Source organism: Haliotis rubra, unplaced genomic scaffold (assembly GCF_003918875.1).
Source record: "Haliotis rubra isolate DU_JTF1 unplaced genomic scaffold, ASM391887v1 Scf5, whole genome shotgun sequence".
NCBI classification, from domain to species: domain Eukaryota; kingdom Metazoa; phylum Mollusca; class Gastropoda; order Lepetellida; family Haliotidae; genus Haliotis; species Haliotis rubra.
The window spans coordinates 5,504,509-5,526,259 of NW_025767190.1; the positions used below are offsets into that span (position 1 = coordinate 5,504,509).

Genomic DNA, 21,751 nt, shown 5'->3' on the forward strand with positions numbered 1-21,751 from the left:
AATAGACCTGTGCTCAGTGATACAGTAACTTGGAAATGTCAAGATGTTAAGGATTGTGTTGATGATATTGATGCTACTATTCTTGAATGTGAGTTCACTGATTCTGAAATTATATCAGCCTTAGATGATCTAAAAAGAGGTAAATCTCCAGGTAATGACTGTATAATTGTAGAAATGCTTACATGTTCTACACATATTATTTATTATTTCTTAGAAAACTTTTTGATACATTGTTTCAAAAAGTTGTTTTCCCTGTAAACTGGACTAAAGCAATTATAAATTCCTATACATAAAAAGGGTGACCTAAGTAATCCCGATAATTACAGAGGGATTTCCCTTTTAAGTGTACTCATCAAAATATATACACGGATTCTTCGTACCAGACTTACAACTTGGGCTACGATAAGAGATAAAATACCTGAATTTCAAGCCGGTTTTAGAAAAGATTATTCTACAACTGATCACGTTTTCACTTTAAATGCAATAATTCAGAAATGATTATCAAGAAAATAGAAGAAATTATATGTTGCCTTCGTAGATTTTAAGAAAGCTTTTGATTCCGTCTCACTATATAAACTTTGGTACTGTCTTCATAACTCTGGATTAAATGGCAAAATGTTGGCTGCAATAAAAAGTATATATGTATCTGTTAAAGCATGTGTAAGATGCAATGATAATGTTTATACAGATTATTTTGATTGACCATTTGGTCTAAGACAAGGGTGTATTTTAAGTCCACTTCTTTTTTCCTTTTTTATTGATGAACTGTGTACTGATATTGTAGAAAGTGGTAAATTTGGTGTACAGCTGTTTTCTGATTTTTTAGAGATATTGCTATTACTTTTTGCAGATGATGTCATTCTCATATCTGACGTTACTTCGGGACTACAAAAACAATTGAATATCTTAGAATCATATTCTGATAAATGGGAACCTGACGTTAACCTCGATAAAACCAATATTGTTGTTTTTAGAAGGGGTGGGCGATTATCAGCTAAAGAAATATGGTATTATAAAGACTCTGTTATTGACGTTGTGAATTCATATAGATATCTTGGTATTATATTTTCATCCACGTTTAAAATTAATAAATGTACAGACGATCTAGCACTGAGAGGAAAAAGAGCATTGTTACAAATACTATATAACTTACGAAAGATTGATGTGGTTGATCCTAGGGTATTCTTTAAAATATTTGATTCACAAATTCAACCAATTTTACTTTATGGTGCGGTAGTATGGGGGATTAGCCGCTATGAGAATATTTAAAAAGTTCATTTGCTTGCATGTAAGAGATTTCTAAATGTAGGATTACAAACGCCTAATGTTATAATATATGGTGAATGTGGACGATATTCTTTGTATATATATATGCCTTGTCGAGTCGAGTTATTAAATATTGTCGAGTTATTAAATATTGGCTAAAGCTTACGGGGATGCACTCTGGTAGAATACCCAAAAAATCATATGACATTGTCAGTATATTTAGATAACATTGGGCAAAATAATTATGCTTCTCATAGACGTAATATATGTTTTTCACATGGATTTGGCTTTGTATGGTTAGCACAAAGTGTAAGCAATATGGTTGATTTTCTTAGATGTTTTAAAGATGTATGTGTAAATATGTTCTACCAATCTTGGCATTGTACTCTCGACAACAGTTCACGCTACAATTTATATAGAGAATGTAAGTGTTTACTAGAACCGGAAAAATATTTAAATGCTATACACGAAAACAAATATCGTAATATTCTTATAAAATTCCGAGCAGGCCTATTACGATTAAAAATAAATGAAGGAAGATGGTTGAATATTGATGTATCTCTACGCACATGTCCTGTCTGTAAACTCGGTATAGAGGATGAATTCCATTTTCTTTTAGTATGCAAATATTATTCTGAAGAAAGATTCTATTATTTTCCACATATTTACAACCGCATTCCAAATATATTTATATTCAAAAGCCTGCTAACTTCTCCTTCAAATGAAGCATTATTAAATCTATGCAAATTCATATATACTGCTTATAAAAAGAAACAGACTTTGTTAAACTCTTAATTGTTTTACATCATGTTTCCAATATATTTTGATTGTACATATGTTATATGTTTATGGGCCGGTGGCCTTCATGCATAATAAAGATCTTTGACTTTGACTTTGACTTGTCAGCAAAATTCTCTCTAGGATCCACATAACTCCTGTTCTTAAGTCTCTTCACTGGCTACCAATCAGAGCCAGAATGGAATTGAAGGTCCTGAGTCTTGCCTACCAGTGTTACCATCTTACGGCTCCAGGCTACCTTGTTGAGCTAGTCACCAAGTACATCCTTCCAGAATGTTAAGATCGGCATATAGACACCTTCTCACCATTCCCAGACAGAAACTCCGGGCATTCGGGTTTCGCTCCTTCAGCTATGGTGCTCCACAGTTGTGGAATCAACTCCCGACTGAACTCAAAATGTCTCCATCCACTGACTCATTTAATAGTTCCCTGAAAACCCATCTTTTCAGAAAATATTACAATCTATAACTTAACTTTCCAAAGATTTCACGCTCGTTCTAGCAAAACCTTTGCTTTGTAAATATTTGTAAATATGTAGCCCTTTGAGCATGCTTTATGTGTGGAATTCAGCGCATTATAAATACACATATCATTATTTATTATAAAATGTCATACGCAGAGTGTTTCGTTACCTGTTGTTATATTTTCATTTAGTGGAATGCTCACAGTAACGAAAAGTAGCTTCACACTTTCCTTTAGGAAATGAAGAAAGGGTGTGAAAATATACAACAAAGGCTTACCAGATACAGAGAAATACTATACAATGGGCAAATTGATGTGTTGCAAGATGCTGATTGAGTTTCATATAACCTCAAACTGAATTAATCTGTTTCACAATGTCCATATGCCGGTGAAGAATAAGTGCTAGTAAGATGTGGATTTAAACATTATGTTTACATTGATCTAATCAACCACATTGTCACATTAAATTATCTCTTGTGACCTTACATCGTATGTGTTTACTATGGTAAATATGAATGCTTTGTTTGTTCATGTACAAAAATGTTCAGCATACAATAAAACAATAAAACAATCTTGAATGCTGAACACTATTTCCCAATATCAAAAGCCTGGTGTCGTGTCAATATGCAGTGCCTTCAATAGCAGGTGTGGTAACTGGCTAGACTCTATAGAAGGTGTAGATAGTATCCGAAGAGGAACGTGCTTGATTTCACTGGAAACAAGCATGGCGAACGTTTAAGTGGCTTTATGATTAGATCTAACATGAGTCTCATCAATGGTCGAAATGGTGCCCAAAACACTATACGTCTGTTTCTACACGTGGCAAAGCTGTTGTAGATTATTTTATTAATATAGTCAAGTCATACAACTTCGATCACACATTTTGTATGGTAATTGTCGCGATACTTAGCGATAACTGACGATATCTGCAGCTTTGACCGGAAAATGTTTCGTGTCAAGTTACCAAACGTAAGTTATAGCTCATATTCAGCAAACAACTACTTTAGATCAATAATGTAACTTTATCAGCTCAAATACAATGTAAACAGTATTTATTTCACACGTTATAAATTGACAGCACACCTGTCTTCTGTTTGTTTACGTTGCAGGTCTAATTGTCACATGTCCAGACACGTGAAATCCTTGTCAAAATTTAAAACTTTGGAAATAAGTAAGGGCCATTTCTTATAGAAAACTTAATGCGTTTTGAGAATTTCCGTCAATTTGGACCTGATGAGGTTCGAGCTATTGCCTCATTGATAAATACAACTGGACACAATGTACCCACCCTACATGTCAGTACAGAACACATTTACGTTTCTGCAAGCCAGTTCGTGGTGTTTGTCAACATTCTGAGGTTTTGTGCCCGTCACGATGAGCCTGAAGAATAACTCCCTGCATAATACGTGTATATAAGCTGAATATTTGTGACTTTTCATCGTTTTTAGAAGTATTGAAACATAAAATTAACGTTTCATGGACATAAATAACCATAAAATTACTTGGGACTGCTTTAACTCTGAAGTCATCTTGTTTACATGACAAGCCAGCCAATCATATGATCGAACTTATGTGACGTAGCTTTCTGGGTCACTTGTGCTGACAATGAGAGGGCAGCCATGCCGCGATTGTGAAACGCAGCAAAAATACCTGGATGTTTTTAAATGTTTGACATAAATAAACAAGTTTGGAGTAAGAGATTTGAAAATAAGATTATATGAATATAACTTTGAAAATTCAACGACAGTTCTTAAGTGATCGAACTTAAATGACACAAGGGTAACATATGAGGAACTACAGCACTATTCAGACTTTACTGTAAGGCTTGCTAGCGATTTAATTACGCGTGTGTGTGCGGGATCCACGTCATGTATCTGATCACTCCTATTTATCTTGGAAGCTTAATTTAAATGAAAATTTGACCTTTTTACCTGAAGAAATATATGAATTAAGTTAGAAAAAGTTTAATTTAAAGGCAATACCGTCTGAATTTTTTGTCATCCTGAAACTGCAACTGCTATAAATAAGATAGATTCTGTTAAACAATGGATTCTGTGGAACTTTGAAGGGTGAAATGTGTACGAAATTGTTTTACACGACAGTTAGCAATAAGGGCAGAACATCAAAGACGAACATGCAACGAGCCTTGGTGGAGCAGTGAGTTGATAGAGCTATGGAACGATCTCTTTTAGGCTGAGAAAGTGTTTGTAAAGCACAAGGGTTATAAGAAGAAAGTACTAAGAAACGTATACATTTTAGACTAAGCTTTTTCATCGCTGTGTCCACGTAGTAAGAGAAAGTATGTTAAGATGATATTATGCAAGCCGCAGAGGGAAATAGTATTTTAGGAAGACTATTGGAAGACTATTGAACGGCGCAGAAACACTCTGATTGAAGTCACTAGTCTTGATGGATCTGTTAACTGGGTACCGGACGTCTTAGATAAATGGAAAACAGATTTTGAAACTGTTGGATAACCAATTCGAGTTTCCTGCTCACATGTCAGCCTGTTAGTCTATTTGAAAACGAACAATGGAACCCGCCAACACTGGCACCTATCTAATCCGGCACACTGTCAAAACCGGCATGACATTTTGGTCCCGCCATTTTACAACGATATTATGTCCATTAAAACATTGTCTTATCCGGCATACCCATCTAAATAGACATTTTAATGAAGAACAGACCATTCAACAGCGTTACAAAATTAAAGCTTAACTATAGAAGTCTTAAGAAACGACCCGTGTGTTTCTGCTCAAGTGTTTTCCCTTCAGGAAAGGGAGGAGCACCATTGAACACATATCGACTTTATCGTCAATTGTTGAAATAAGTATAATAAAGACTACATTTACTGCCTTCACTGATTTTGAAAAGCTTATGAGATGAGATGAGATGAAATTGGGTTTAACGTCGTGTTTGAGAATATTTCGCTCATATGACGACGTGCATGCGTGTCTATGTGTATGTGCGGCTGCTTGTACTAGCCCAGACTTAAGCTGGTTTTATAGTGCTAGCCCACTGACATACCATGCCGCAGTGAAGCATGAATACCCCACTCAGACACATTATACTGACTCCGAGCCGACCAGTCCTTGTTGTACCTATTAATGCCGAGCGCCAGTCAGGGACCAACAAGTACCATATTTTTTCGTCTTTTGGTATGACGCGGTCGGGGATGGAACCCGCGACCTTCCGCTTTCCCGGCGGACGCTCTTACCACTACACCACGGAGGTGGTCAGTTAATTGAAAAGAAAAACGTGTACACCTTTACATATATGACTATATTATGTATGTGCATACCCGTGTCAACTCAACATGCCCACCTATATTTTATAATGAATTAATTGAAAGAGAAAAACGTGTACATCTTTACATATATGACTATATTGTGTATTTGCATACCCGTGTCAACTCAACATGCCCACCTATATTTTATAATGAATTAATTGAAAGAGAAAAACGTGTACATCTTTACATGTATGACTATATTATGTATGTGCATACATGTGTCAACTCAACATGCCCACCTATATTTTATAATGAATTAATTGAAAGAGAAAACGTGTACATCTTTACATATATGACTATATTATGTATGTGCATACCTGTGTCAACTCAACATGCCCACCTATATTTTATAATGAATTAACTGAAAGAAAAAAAGTGTACATCTTTACATGTATGACTATATTATGTATGTGCATACCTGTGTCAACTCAACATGCCCACCTATATTTTATAATGAATTAACTGAAAGAGAAAACGTGTACATCTTTACTATGTTATGTATGTGCATACATGTGTCAACTCAAAATGCCCACTTATATTTCATAATGAATTAGTTGAAGGAGAAAAACCAGTACATCTTTACATGTATGACTATGTTATGTATGCGCATACATGTGTCAACTCAACACGCCCACCTATATTATATAATGAATTAACTGAAAGAGAAAACGTGTACATCTTTACATATATGACTATATTATGTATGTGCATACCCGTGTCAACTCAACATGCCCACCTATATTTTATAATGAATTAACTGAAAGAGAAAACGTGTACATCTTTACATGTATGACTATGTTATGTATGTGCATACCTGTGTCAACTCAACATGCCCACCTATATTTTATAATGAATTGAAAGAGAAAAACGTGTACATCTTTATATGTATGATTATGTTATGTATGTGCATACCTGTGTCAACTCAAAATGCCCACTTATATTTTATAATGAATTGAAAGAGAAAAACGTGTACATCTTTATATGTATGATTATGTTATGTATGTGCATACATGTGTCAACTCAAAATGCCCACTTATATTTTATAATGAATTGAAAGAGAAAAACGTGTACATCTTTACATGTATGACTATGTAATGTATGTGCATACATGTGTCAACTCAAAATACCCACCTATATTTTATAATGAATTAATTGAAAGAGAAAAACGTGTACATCTTTACATGTATGACTATAATAATATATATGTTGTAGCATGGGGAAAGAAATGTGTTTTAAAGTTTTTACAGTTGCCAAAACTCTATATTATATTCTGTCTCCAATCTCGGGCTTCGTTGTATTAGTGACGGAACTTTAAATACCATGTGCCTTATATCTGGTGTATTTACGTGTGCATATTATAAACATATATATTTCTATGGCCATGTGAAAAAAGGTATTGTTTTAAATGAATTTACACTTTTCTCAAATAATTCTATAATAAACATATGTATGTGTTTTACGTGTTCTTATTATTGCTGTACACAAGGAGAGACTTAAATAAACTATCTGTCAGTCTATCTGTCATACCTGCTTATTCAGCATTTTACTCGTGCGCATTGTGGTTTCACAAAAATAATTATGTGACGAGATTACCTTGTGAACCGATACCCAAAGGTTAAGCCATACATCGGCAAGTGCAGAACGTAACAGTAAAATCAGCACACAAGATCAATAAGTAACGAAACAGTTTTATTCGAAACACAGTTGTTTACACAAAATAACAATACGATGGGTCAAAACTATGTGGCAAGAGCAAGACATTCAGTACGTAACAGGCCCTAGAGTATAACGTGGTGCACTCACGAGTTTCTGAAATTCGACACTGTCAAAAGTTGATAACGGTATGTCTCCTTACATCAACATGGAATACTGTTGGCAGCTACCGGGAAGTACGCAGTCTTCTCCTAAGTTGCTAAGATACAATTCAGATCGAATATCACCCTCCTGTGGTTCTTATATAAGTTTGGTTTGGTTGTTGTTTAACGCCGCACTGATTTCAATGATTAAGTCGCATTTTTAAAGAACGAGAAATCTAGAGGCCGATGCATCGGAGCATATTCTTAACTCTAAATTAAGCTTGCCGTGTGCCGCTTGAAATGGTTAAACAGTTATGTGGGCGTTTAGTTGTTTGAATAGAATACATATGGGAGTGGGTGAGTGAGTTTAGTATTACGCTGCACTCCGTATTATTCCACCTATATGGCGCTGGTCTGGTCTGGACCAGACGATCCAGTGATCTCGGCATGAACATCGATCTATGCGATATCACGTGCGAACCAAGTCAGTGGTCTTGACCACCCGATCCTGTTAGTTACCACTTACGACAAGCATGGGTTACTGTAGATCAGTTCTAACAAGGGATTTTGACGGAACCTTATTAGGATACCGCCTTCTTAAGCTGGAAACTAAGGGCCAGTTGTGTATTCGGTTTAAACATATCTATTCAAGTAGAATATGAATCAGTAAACAAGACGTAATACTTCGTGTGAGTGCGTCTCTATTACAAGTATTTGGAAATGTATAGAATCGTAATGGGAAAATGTACTAGTATTGGAACCACTGACTGATAAGCGAGCAGATTGTTTGTCAAGCGTCGCTAAGTATCCTTTTCATTGATTCAGTCGTAATTAGATGTCGATATATATGACTGAATGAACCAACGAAAGAATTTACAAATAGACAACTGTATTCGAGTTGACACGTGACTATCAGTGCTGCTAGTGTATTTTCGTCAGTTATGCCAGGGACCATATACTAGATCTCTTTACACTCACACCGTATTCCGTCTCAGACAACACCACAGAGGCACAGAAATTAGTGGACGCAGGAATCTCCATACCAACAAGCGACATGCATTTGGAAATTAGAATACCAAGGTTTCTGCTTACAGAATGATCTGATGCTCATTTACGGTTGTAAATGTTCAGTAATAAGGATTCCTAAATGTTTTGGATGAAACACACAGAAACCAAAATATCTTCTCTGTACAGAATAGCACTTGTATATCAATGCATCTGATTGATATTTTCTTCCACATATTTTGGGGACGGTCGGGTAGCCTGGTGGTTAAAGCGTTCGCTCGTCACGCCGAAGACCAGGTTCGATTACCCACATGGATACAATGTGTGAAGCCCATTTCTGGCGTCCCCTGTCGTCATATTGCTGGAATACTGCTAAAAGCGGCGTTACAACAACCTCACTCAACATGCTTAGATGTCATACCATTCAATACAACTTGTATGTATGTCGTACTAGTGATAGTAAGACCTCTGTATGACAGTGGGCACCTGCAGTCATCCATACGTGACCTGGAGATAGGATTTAGTCCAACTCACGGGGATAAAGACATTGAAAGATGCTGAACAGCTTGTGAGGATGCATTATACACTATCACTGAACAAAAGCGACCATAAGTATTGTTCGGAAAGATCCGTGTTAATATTTTCTTGGTTGCATGATTTAAAAAACTCATTCGGACTTTCACATTTGTGATCTCGAAAGCAAGGCGCTGATTGGTCGGTTGTTCTTCCGTGACCTCTTGTGGCATATCACAGACCTTTGTGTACAACAAGATCTGACTTAAGATTTTGGAAGAAATTCCCATTGGTGCTGCGTTACGAATAGGTTGTATATTATGATTTAGGAGAGACAATCTGGCCCGTCCAATATGTCCGAGAAAAAAGACCCTGACAATTTATACCACTTTTCAACAGCTGACGTTAAAAGGTACCCAGTATTCGTAAACATCATATAGGCAGTGGTCTTCCCAACATGTACACATGTATTCTGGTTGTCTTCATGGAGACCACCGAAGCAATAATGCCTTGTCAGGTGCCAGCACCTCATACTGGTTGAAAGAGGCGATCAAATAGATCAGGTAGTCAACCACGTGACTTGGTCGATTGCTTGTCCTTCCCTGACGTCATCTATCGTTGATCTTAACATCGATCACTGGATCATGTGGCCCAGACTCGATTATTTTCAGCTCGCCGTCTAAAAGCTTGTGTATTGCCGAGTACGATGTTCAACAAACAAACAAAGAAAACTGTCGACACAACTCACACCTCACCTCACACACAACTTGGGGGCATGGGGGACGAGCTGGCTAAGGCGCCAGGCTAGTGATCCAGCGAGCTTGAAGTGTCGGGATCGAGCCCACCTGTGACAGGGTGTAAAAATCTTGAAGTCAACTGTGTGTGGAGACTCTTTCAGTGTTGTCACACGCCCTAGAGTACAGTACACAAGCCCGTGCACTTAAAAGAACCCACGAATCCGTTGGTATATGACCAGATGGTGGCCACATGAATACGTGCAAACGCCTAGTTGCAGGTACAGCAACGTGCAGTAAACTTGGACAAAGTACTGTGACTATGTGTCCCAGTCCACACAGTTATTAATGGGTCCGTCGTTAGGATGAGAAAGACTCGATAACTCGGTGCGCCTAGTGGCTACAAAAGTTGTATACTCCCCGGGGCGTTGAGATTGACATCCAATGATCGAGGGAACAAAATACCAGCGCCTTGAGCATGTACTAGGTGCGTGGATATGTGCGCTATATAAATATCCTATAAAGTTGTTTTCCCCCTCGATCATCTTGCCACCTTTGTGACACATTTATGGTACATCATGCTGTATCACTCCTAATATTGGTACATTTAGCAATACGGTATGCTAGTCTGCACTATTCACTCCTAATATTCGTACATTTAGCAATACGGTATGCTAGTCTGCACTATTCACTCCTAATATTGGTACATTTAGCAATACGGTATGCTAGTCTGCACTATTCACTCCTAATATTCGTACATTTGGCAATACGGTATGCTAGTCCGCACTATTCACTCCTAATATTCGTACATTTAGCAATACGGTATGCTAGTCTGCACTATTCACTCCTAATATTGGTACATTTAGCAATACGGTATGCTAGTCTGCACTATTCACTCCTAATATTCGTACATTTGGCAATACGGTATGCTAGTCCGCACTATTCACTCCTAATATTCGTACATTTAGCAATACGGTATGCTAGTCTGCACTATTTAAGGTCAGGTTGTTTATTGTTGTCTTTATACGAATGCTGAGGTCGATATTTCACGTAGACTGCAAACGTTAGTGGACCCTTGCAGATTTTAATCCTGTGAAGCAACAGGTAATACATGTTTAAATCAATTCCTTGACAAAGATCAAATGTCAATTTTGTTGACAGCAAATTGAATTTTTATAATTCTATCAAATTCAACAGCAAAGAATCATCAAATCAAAATCAATCTGCAGGTAAAGTATACTAGGCGTCATTAATAAAGGGTCAAATGATATCGAGCACATGTTTGAAGTTTCTCAGAGTGTCATCATAACGTGTAATGTGTTGACAAACGTGACACGTGACATATAGACAAAAAGTTCAAACAGCACAAGCAAACATCAGTTGTATAGAGCAATCCCCAAAATGAAAATGACAAACATGAAGCACTCGGTCATTCAATATGTTATGTACCCTCCAAGACACACGTTTCCACATTGTTCTCGTGCTCCTTGTCAAGTTCAAAAAGAAAGGCATCCCAGGCAAGCTCACTCCATCCGCTTTATACCCTGTTGATTAAAGAATTATATGCCTATTAAAGAGTCGACCATAAAAGCCATGCATATCTTGCAGGAATGGTACTGCTGTAGTAGCCTGAATCTCGTCCCGGTAACCCTGTCCGGTAAGATTACCGTCGACCATGTGTAATGAGTGGAGTACGTCCGGTAGGAGTTATCCCTGCCCAAACCATGACCGATCCCCCCGTCAAATCGGTTATGCGTGGCCACAGTTGCATCTGTGATTCGTTCTCCATTGCGACGATACATCCTGTGCCCACCAAAATGGAAGGACATATTGAATCTGTTTTCATCTGTGAAGAGGAAGCGAGACCACTTACGTTGATTCCAGCGACAATGTTGTCTACTCTATCTCAAACGCGCCTGCCTGTGACGTGGTGTTAGTGGCGAACTGCAGGTCGCCTACAGCAGAGTCCGGCTGCCGTCGACGAACGGTGCTCCTGGTTATCCTTACATTGTTAACATTGAAGTGTTCTGTCTGAAGATCTGCTGCGTTAAGGAATCTGTAACGTAGCGCAGTGTTATTCATGTGCCTATCATCTTGTGACTCTGGGGCGACCTGGTCGACGTTCATATTCCACGGGCACATTGGCTTGAAATCTCTGCCACAGTCCACCAATAGCACTCTGGCTCACATTAAAGCGGACAGCAACCTGCCGCTGAGCTTGACCAGAGTCCAAAAGGCCTATAGCCTGACCCCTTTCAGCAAGTGTTAAAAAACGTCTCATTTTAAGCTACGATTTCAAACAGGTAACTGAACAGTGAACGACAGTCAAAAAGAATCAATGCATGTGTATTGTCCTCAACTTTCCATGGATAGAGCGACATGCACGTGGAAATCATTGCCATTAAGTGGGAGATGGATTTCCATATTGACAATTTGAATAAAAAAATGTGCCATTTGTAACGGAATGTATCGGACGTTAAAGAACGTAATAATGACATTTCAAGGGCCTGGTGTGTTTTTCCATACTGTTAAGAAAGTTTGTAAAACATTCAGTTGTATATATTTCAAACAAAAGCGAAATTGTACAACTTTAAGAAATAGTATTACAAATTGCTTGACCCTTCATTAATGACGACGAGTATATTTTAACATCAGCATTTCAATGTGTACTCAAAGGGAGACTAGTCTTGATAAGTACTGCTTAAGCTTATAACATATTTATCAACCATGGCCTTGTTGTATCACGTATTTCATGTCACAGGCGAGTTGTAAACTGCCACCTTGGGCGCAGTAGATTACAGTAATATCGGATAAACGAATCGTGCTGGCAGGACTGCTTTCACATTTACTAGTATACATTAAAAGTGAAAAATGAATGTGATAACAATTCAAGGGAAACTCACAAACAGCGTGAATATCAACAGTGTTTTCAGCTTCGGGAAACTCGTCAAATCTTTTATGGCTGCTGCACATAAGAACACCGCCATATTTCGTAATTATACCAAAGAGTGAACCTGGAACAGTATTTTTTGTATAATGAACATATAATGAACTATCACTATGCCTACACATTTAAGATATAGATCCGTGAACATCCAGGTTAGAATTGGTCATCAGTAACCCATTCTTGTCGTAAGATGCGACTAACGGGATCGGGAGGTCAGGCTCGCTGACTGGGTTGACACATGTCATCCTGTTCCAATTGCTCATCATGTTCATCACTGGATTGTCTGGTCCAGACTCGATTATTTGCAGACCGCCGCCATATATAGCTGGAATATTGCTGAGTGCAGCGTTATAAAACAAACAAACAAACAACTAAAAATGCGAACAATTACGATCTAAACACTGACTGATTGTCAGGGCCTGGTGCATCTAATAACGACATGTCGACAGAACGAACAACAGATGGTGGTAAACACATCTGCTGTACAATCTATGACATTTTCTCCAAAGGTTGACATGAAAATAATGCAACAATGTAATAAGTATTTTATTTCAGTTGCTAGTTATTCAAGAACATCGTAGTGGAATAATAAATTATTCACAAATAGCACACGAAAGGATATATCTTTTTAATAGAAAAATAATACAACCATGATGATTCGAACAACAAATAACGAAAATCAAATACAGTTTCAACGGTTTCATAACGAAATATCTCCGAAAAATCTCATCACACAAAATATTATTTGTTTTTACCAGAGTAGATATTTATCTATTATTTGGAGAAACCTTTCTTTCCGCTGATTTTCGAGAGGAAATCAAAATCGGTTGCTGTGAAAACAAAATTGGATTAAATGAATGAACCTAAATATGAATGATTGTGAATATGATATAATCTGACATACATATGTGTGTATAGTTATTATGATGTATGTTTCCTCAAATAAATCCTCGAAAATTCAAACACGACCTGTGTGTTATTCATGAAAACAACGTAGATTTTTTACATGCCAGTTGAAAAATCCCATAATTATTTCTTAAAACCACATTCACAGTTCAGTTTATCTGATTTATTCAGGATTTGGTAATGTGTGTCTCCAAAAATATTCAAAGTTTAAACGGTACGTTGGAACAGCATACTGTATTCTTTTATTTTACTGCATTTTGAATGACATGATTGTATCTCATAGGCCTCAATGGCCGGTCGCTACATTACATTTATATTGTACATTTGATTAAATTTTATTGATGCACATATCATATGGCAGCAATAAAATATTTCGTATCTTATCTCTGTTACATTGTATGTAAACACTCACTATACCAGATCAACACATATGTTGCTGCGTGTTATTTATTTTGTTATATAGATGCTGAGTAAGCACAAACTGACATCGTTTTTAACAAAATCCAGAATCGAATCGTCATTGACACAAAGTAAAACAATGTCTAAATCTTCTTTGAGTGACATTCAGAAGCTGGTATGTCATATGTCAAAATCCTAATCAACTTGAATAAGTTCTGTTTGAATTAACTCAGTAATCTCGTGGTGACACTGAAAACAAACAAAAAATGATCTCCCGAAGGCAGTGTATGAAATAAGCCAAAAACCCAACCAGACATCAGGGCTGGTAACTTCAAAATGTTACCAGCCCCAAATGGTTTTAACCAGACCAGACACCAACAATTCACTCAAATGTATGGGACATCTAAAATATGCACCAGACCGTCGGGCTGGCTAGCAGTAAATATAAAACGTCCGTCAGAAATTTAGCCCGTCTCGGGCAGTCGGACGGGCCTTATTTCATATACTGCCGAAAGATCTAGTTCACTGTTTTAGATTGTGATAATTGGATCTTTGAAAGGAGCCTCACCCTCTGTCATCGAGCTGTAAAGAATACGATGTCAAAATGGGTGTCACCTCGGTCTTGGCGCGATGTATTAACTTGGCCTTGAGAGCATCCACTTCGAGGATGATGTTTGGATCCGGATGACTGTGGTAGTGCTCCGCTGTCTGAAGTCGGTCCTTACTTGTCACGATACGTGCCGAACACCCGGCCTCTGTGTTCTTCCAGTAACCAGAGTCTGCCTTCTGTCGGTCCAGGCGAAACTTGTTTCTAGCAAAATAAAGAGACCTTCCTCCACGAACTGACACGATGAAGTTAACTCTAACCTGTGCATCTGCCATAACGATATGTGAATGAGGGCTCGGTGTCAGTTTGCAACTTAAATATAACATTATAGCAATGTTTTGAAAAGACATTTATCTACTCCCGATATGGATTGAGCTTCCTGATAATTATTGTGCTCTAATTAAAACATCTGAAGTACAAACGCCACTTAAATAAAGTTCTTAACATCGAAAAAGATAAATACTCCATTATGACAATGTTTTGAATAGAAATAGAATTATGCCTAGTGAATATTATTCGAATGTTTATATGATTAAATACATCTGAAATACAAAGGCCACTTAAATAGAGTTCTAAACAAGCGAAGAAGATAACACTCTGTTGTAACAATGTTTTGAAAAGAAATCTATCTACTCCCGACATCGATTATGCTTCCCAGCACCGTTTCTTTAGCTTTGGCGGTACTCCCCTACTCCCTTGGAAATTAGCTCTCCAGGGAAATCCTGAGATTATTTAAAATTATCCATAACAATTTACAAACTTTAGAAAGCCTGAAAAGACTCATTTCGGTCCTATAATTAGGCCAATGCAACTTCAAGTGCTTCAAAAAAGTTATGGTCAAAGACAATATCAAAGAACTAAATCCTAAGGACGCCTGAGCTGCCACCCTCACAGCAAACAGAAACGAATGAATACCTTAATACTTAAGAGCCTGATGAAACATCTCCAAAGATCACTGAAATTCAAGATGAACCAGACGTAACCTCGGTTATGCTACGTAGCTTGGTGGAAAACACTTGATACACAACCCAAACCGTATGTTTTCATAAAGGAATATCTTCTGGAAACTGTTTGGAAGCACACACCAGGATTACCTGACCTTGTTTCAGGCAAAGGGCCAACACAGACAGTGATGAACCAGCTGACATGGAATGGGTTTCCATGGTGCAGCTGTTTAACATTGTCTGATGAGGTTTGCCAACCATCAGCCACGTCAGGCCGCAAATTAGGCTAAAGTATGTGGGATATACATTTTTCACAAGTTTTCTTCACCCCCTAAATGCCCCGCCAAAGATGTTTAATGAGCCAAACTCAAAACATATTTTTGATACAAATTTGGAAGAACAATCTGATGAAAAGACCTCAATGCATGATCATTACCTCTCTTTCACCATAAAAATCACTGAAATAATAGCAAACTGGAACTTTGCCAGGCAACTTAATACTCCATTGTTCTTCAACAGCCAAATAATCAGAATGTTTAGTACTCTCCTCTGAAAATTTGGAGAGGCCAGGCGAATGATCCATCAAATTGACAGCCAACTCGTAACCAGAATCATTATCAGGACAATTTTGTTCAGTCGTAGAACGAATTACCATATAGAAGGAAAAATACCCGGATTTTTTTCAAGATCTGAATTACTTTCAGAAGTGTTAGGCTCATGACAAAAACAGTAACAGACTAACATTTCCCAACACTGGGTCATGAACCACGAGTTTCGTTTTACGCCGCTTTAGCAATATTCCAGCAATATCACAGCGTGGGACACAAGAAATGGGCTTCACACATTATACCCATGTTTGGAATCGAACCAGTGTCATCGGCGTGACGAGCAAATGCTTTAACCACCAGGCTATCCCACCGCCCCAACGCTGTGGGTCAAAGCTGAGATAATCAAAGTCAACTGTCACGGAGTAGGTCAGTAGCAACGGTGACTGATTACTCGTGACACAGGGGCGGTGGGGTAGTCTAGTGGTTAAAGCGTTGGCTCGTCACGCCGAAGACCCGGGTTCGAATCCCCACATGGGTACAATGTGTGAAGCCCATTTCTGGTGTCCCCCGCCGTGATATTGCTGGAATATTGCTAAAAGCGGCGTAAAACCAAACTCAGTCAGTCAGTCAGTACTCGTGACACAGCTGCACAGCGTGGCAGGACATTAACAACACTCTGCTGATGAGGATTAAACATATGGTAGTGATGTCAGATAAACACCTGTCATTACTACAAGGTAAATCGTCTTTGGAATCAAACGTTTATTGGGACAATAGTCCAAAATCGATCGCTATGCATCGCACAAGATGTACCCAACTTACATCTAGTGCATTTCGATTGCCTGTGTATAGTTAGGTCAAATGGTGTTTTATTTTGACGCCGCACACAGAATAGCAGTGTTGGTTTCATACAGGGAATATATCACAGCACAGTACATTTAGTATTTACGGTGTTATGGTATGAATGTGTTGAGGATGTTTCAAAATGAATCGTTTCTTATATCGGTTAGATACACAATTCGAAATTTAAAAAAAACCTATTTGGCCCTGTGAATGGTATGTTCTTTGTTTATAGATATATATTTATTGTTGTAGTTCCTTTTAAATGTGACAAACATACTGAATCATCTGTGGCGAGAATAATATTGTATATTCTAATCTCCAACCAATACACGGAGGGCTTTGCGATGGAAATGTATCTTGTTCTGACAATCTGGATGTCGTGTACAAGATAATCACTGATGGCAGCAGTCTACATATCATCCTTGGTGATTTTTAAGTGTCACGAAAAGCCAAAAATCAGCAGTTCCATCAACTGTTCCCGCAAACCTAGCAAGAACCATAATTTCCACGTCACTGTGAATAATTTGTTCATTGAACTTTATATAATACGCGTGTTCGCCAGACTGCAGATGTCGCCTCAATTGCCACTATATCGACTGAACATATAGCCTATCTGACAGACGCTGTAGGTTTACGGCACATCCACCTCACGCTGCACACATGTAACCGGATAATTTGTTTCTGAGGATCGTCAACACTAGGTATTCCTTTGCGCCACCGTTCTATATTTATACGGTCCGAACCCGAAAGCTTGATCCGTCTCACAGACCCTATTCGTTACTCTATCCAGCCCATCTATAAAGCCATGGACAAGCTGGAGAAGGCTCGTGACGAAATTGCCAAGTACGACTACATCAGGTTTGCTCTCTGTGACATCAATGGAACAAGCCGTGGCCCTGTGATGCACAGTAGGTACGCTGTAAAATACTTACAAGGAGGTCTAGACTTGTTTGAAGGTAAGCAATGATAACATATTGTATAGGGTATAGTGGTTACAGTATTTAGAGGTGTAGAGAAAGAAAAGTTGAAAGAAAGAGAGAGAGTTGTAGAAGTTAGCGTCCTTATATATGCACACGGACAAAATATCGCAACAAGCCATATGTTTCGACGTATCAATATGTAAGCATTACCCTTGGCAATGAAACTTATGCAAACCTCAATATCACTTACTTTCTGTTAATTGACCCTTAATGAACGATTGAATGGCGAAATGAACGAAAAACTTACGGTACCGATACCCATTGTCGCATGGCGTTACCAAGTGCCGTCATGTTCAACATTCTGGAATACAATCCTCAAGATTGTATAAAAAACCGAACACTTTGTCAATGTCAAGTGTAACCTCCGCCAACATCTGCAATCACTTCTCTAAACCCTACACTTCTTTGATGTACCAGACATTGAATTTGACGTTGATGTATTGCGTTCCATTATTGATCGAGAACTTCTGGCGTCTTCTGCATTCGTTGGACCACCCCTTGACGTAATAAACCACCAACGACACGTGCATGTGGCTTAGCATTGTCGTCCACGAAGACCGGACTTGTGTTCAGAGGATGGTCATCGAATTGTGGTACAACCACTCTGTTGAGGATGTCAGCGATGTACTGCTGCCCATTCAGATTTTGTTCGATCGTCAAAACGTCAATTTTAGTCATGTTAGAGGCACCGCGAATTTATCTATGGCCCCTTGCTAAACGGTATTTTTAAAATATCCTGTTGTGCATATGCAGTGTTTCTGTGGCGCCCTACGCGAGCTCTTCTATTTGCCATGAGCAGAATGCCGACTTCCGTCCGACCAATATACCCTTCCCCTATCCTTAAATCCCAGTGACGGTGATCTTAACACCAAGTTAATCGTGCTGCTTTATGCTTTGGGGATAAAAACAGACGTCTGGTAGATCGTCTGACCTTCTAGTCGGTCGATTGTTGGCTATTTCGGACCGTTCTGTTGGACGATGTGGAAGCCTCTACGTTCTCAACATGGCGCTTGACCTGAACGATGAGGTCTTGTGAGTTTAAGAAGGGCTGTATTCTCCGTAGGATTTGTCATACGTGGCTGATAACCGATTGAGGTACAACCAACATCTCTTGTAATAGCCCTAAATGACATGCCAGCATTCCGACAAGAAATAGTTTGCCACCTTTGAGCAGTTGCCACTTGAGGAGACCCCATACTTGCTTTCAACAACGATATCCATTGATCTTTCCAAGTTATTAAGCTGAAAGAAAAGTTTTCCGGGTTAAGATGACAGGTGTAACAAGGTATGGTGCGATCACACAAACAAACATAATTTTGGGTGAGTGAGTGAGTGAGTGAGTGAGTTTGGTTTTACGCCGCTTTTAGCAATATTCCAGCAATATCAAGGCAGGCGACACCAGAAATGGGATTCACACATTGTACCCATGTGGGGAATCGAACCCGGATCTTCGGCGTGACGAGCGAACGCTTTAACCACTAGCCTATCCCACCGCCCAACACATAATTTTGATGTGAATATACACGGATGTGTCCAGGATACCAATCAATAGTGTTGCGATACTTTTTTTCATGTGTGTGTGTGTGTGTGTGTGTGTGTGTGTGTGTGTACGTGCGCGCGCGCATGTTCAACAGATCTAGGTATATTGCTCGTCTTCCGTTGGTCTTAGTAACATATGTCCCACATGGCTACCGTCTGTAAGGAATCGAATCAGGTCCAGACAAAAAAGTGGTCAATATTATGAGAATCATCAGTATTTGCTGTACGGTAACACGTAATCTACTCACGTTCACGACAGGGTGTCCTCTGATACCAATAATTATTGACATATATATTTACCGATATGGCAGTTTTCTACTTCTACGTCTGTATGAACATGAAAGATCTAAAGTGATGTCAATATGTTGCACAAAAACCTTCACATCGTCACAGCGAGAAAATCTGTTTCACCTGTAAATTGAAAATATCTATATTTGTCCACTCTGTATGGTTGGTGGAAATGCTGGATGAAAAGAAAACAATTCCTATCTGATATAAACTGAGAAAGAATATTTGAAATGCATTTTATTTATTACAATTTGGGGGCAGGCATTTTGACAAGAAAGAGGCCATTATATGAGCAACAAGTTTGTTCCACTACTTGACGATCCCTTTAATCATACATGTCATTTATTATATAATATATATCGTTCAATCACCTCTGCATTTCGGACTTTACATTTGTATCATTTCAGGAACATTACTATTTGGGTACAACCACGAGATCGTGATCTTGCCACAAGACAAAGGGTACCACAATGGCAACGTGACTCTAGTCCCAGATCTTGACACACTTAGACCAATTCCATGGGCAGGTGAAAATACATTCAAGGTCGCAGAAGTCCTGTGCGAGTCACGCTGGAAAAGAGATCTTTCACCTCAGGCAGCATGTCCACGATATGTCGCTAGGCAACAGTTGAAACAACTGGACGACCTGGGGCTTCAGTTCTATTCTGGTTTTGAAATGGAATATTTCCTATTTGATGCGAAAACCTTAACTCCCGTTTTCACCGGTAAACCATACATGTGCCATCAGGCATTGAACAAATGGGGAAAATATGTGTATAAATTCGACAGTCAACTGAAGCAATCTGGAATAGATGTCCAGAAGATTCATCTTGAATATTCTCCTGGTATGTTCGAGGCTGTCATGGAACCTAAATTTGGCATAGATGCTGCCGATGTTGCCTTCAATCTGAAGCAGGGCCTACTTGAATTAGCTGAACAAAATGGAGTCAAGGCTTCATTCATATCAAAGTTAGATGTTGATGACACCGGAGCAGGATGCCATTACAGTTTCTCCGTTCTGTCCAAAGATACTGGTGAGAATGCATTTTATGACGTCAGTTCCACAGACAACCTCACTCCCATGGCTAAACAGTGGATAGCGGGGATTCTCCGACACAGCAAGGCACTGGCTGCCTTAACCTCCCCGACAATAAACTGCTACCGAAGACTCCATCAGCCTTGGGCACCAGGGGGGATCTTCTGGGGAATTGATGACCGTGATGCCTCTCTCCGTGCCAAGAACCACGGACCTACAGGAACCTATTTAGAAAACAGGATGCCGAGTGGAAAAAGCAATCCCTACATTGTCATGGCGGCCACTATAGCTGCTGGCTTGGACGGGGTGAAGAACAAGCTGGAATGTCCAGCTCCAGGGAATCTGAAGAACACTGAGCCCTTGCCTAAATCCCTCTCAGAGGCTTTGAAAGATCTTGAAGATGACAAATATATGGTCGATGCTCTGGGACATGAACTAATTTCTTGGTTCGTGAAATGTAAGGAAGTAGACATTGAACGGTTTAAATGTATTACGGACGAAAATGAAAAATCTTCGTATGAAAGGAAGGTTTACCTGTAACGGATGACAATAATGGTATGGACTGGATGGGTCAGTCAGCCTCTCACCCACGAATATAGCATCAGATACTCAGCTGATGGTTCTGCCTTTCTATGTCAGCTACATGTATCTGCCAATCGGAATAGGAATTCCAGTATATTAATGCTACATTGTGCTAGGTTTGGGGATTTTTGCTCACACAACTGATATGGTGGGATTATAACTACATTTTTCTCTGCGTCGATGATGATATCACTTACATTACCTCTCTATACCAACATACAATTGTTGGTTTTCTCTCCATAACATGAGCCTGTTGTTTAACCTCTGTA

General features: G+C 38.8%; 1 protein-coding gene across 1 annotated transcript; it reads left to right on the plus strand.

The window, feature by feature from the left end:
- The first annotated feature begins 17,707 nt into the window (after positions 1 to 17,707).
- LOC124291797 (lengsin-like) lies at positions 17,708 to 21,476 on the plus strand. The gene is made up of 2 exons (XM_046728866.1): positions 17,708 to 18,013; positions 20,272 to 21,476. The coding sequence occupies exons 1-2, from the start codon at positions 17,863 to 17,865 to the stop codon at positions 21,438 to 21,440; spliced, it is 1,320 nt and encodes a 439-aa protein (XP_046584822.1). The 5' UTR covers positions 17,708 to 17,862; the 3' UTR covers positions 21,441 to 21,476.
- Positions 21,477 to 21,751: the final 275 nt, after the last annotated feature.

Excerpts from the sequence above, each read along its gene's own strand:
- LOC124291797 (XM_046728866.1), top strand. The coding sequence starts at position 17,863 with ATGGACAAGCTGGAGAAGGCTCGTGACGAAATTGCCAAGTACGACTAC. Across the intron at positions 18,014-20,271 it reads AGGTCTAGACTTGTTTGAAG|GAACATTACTATTTGGGTAC; the intron begins GTAAGCAATGAT and ends GTATCATTTCAG.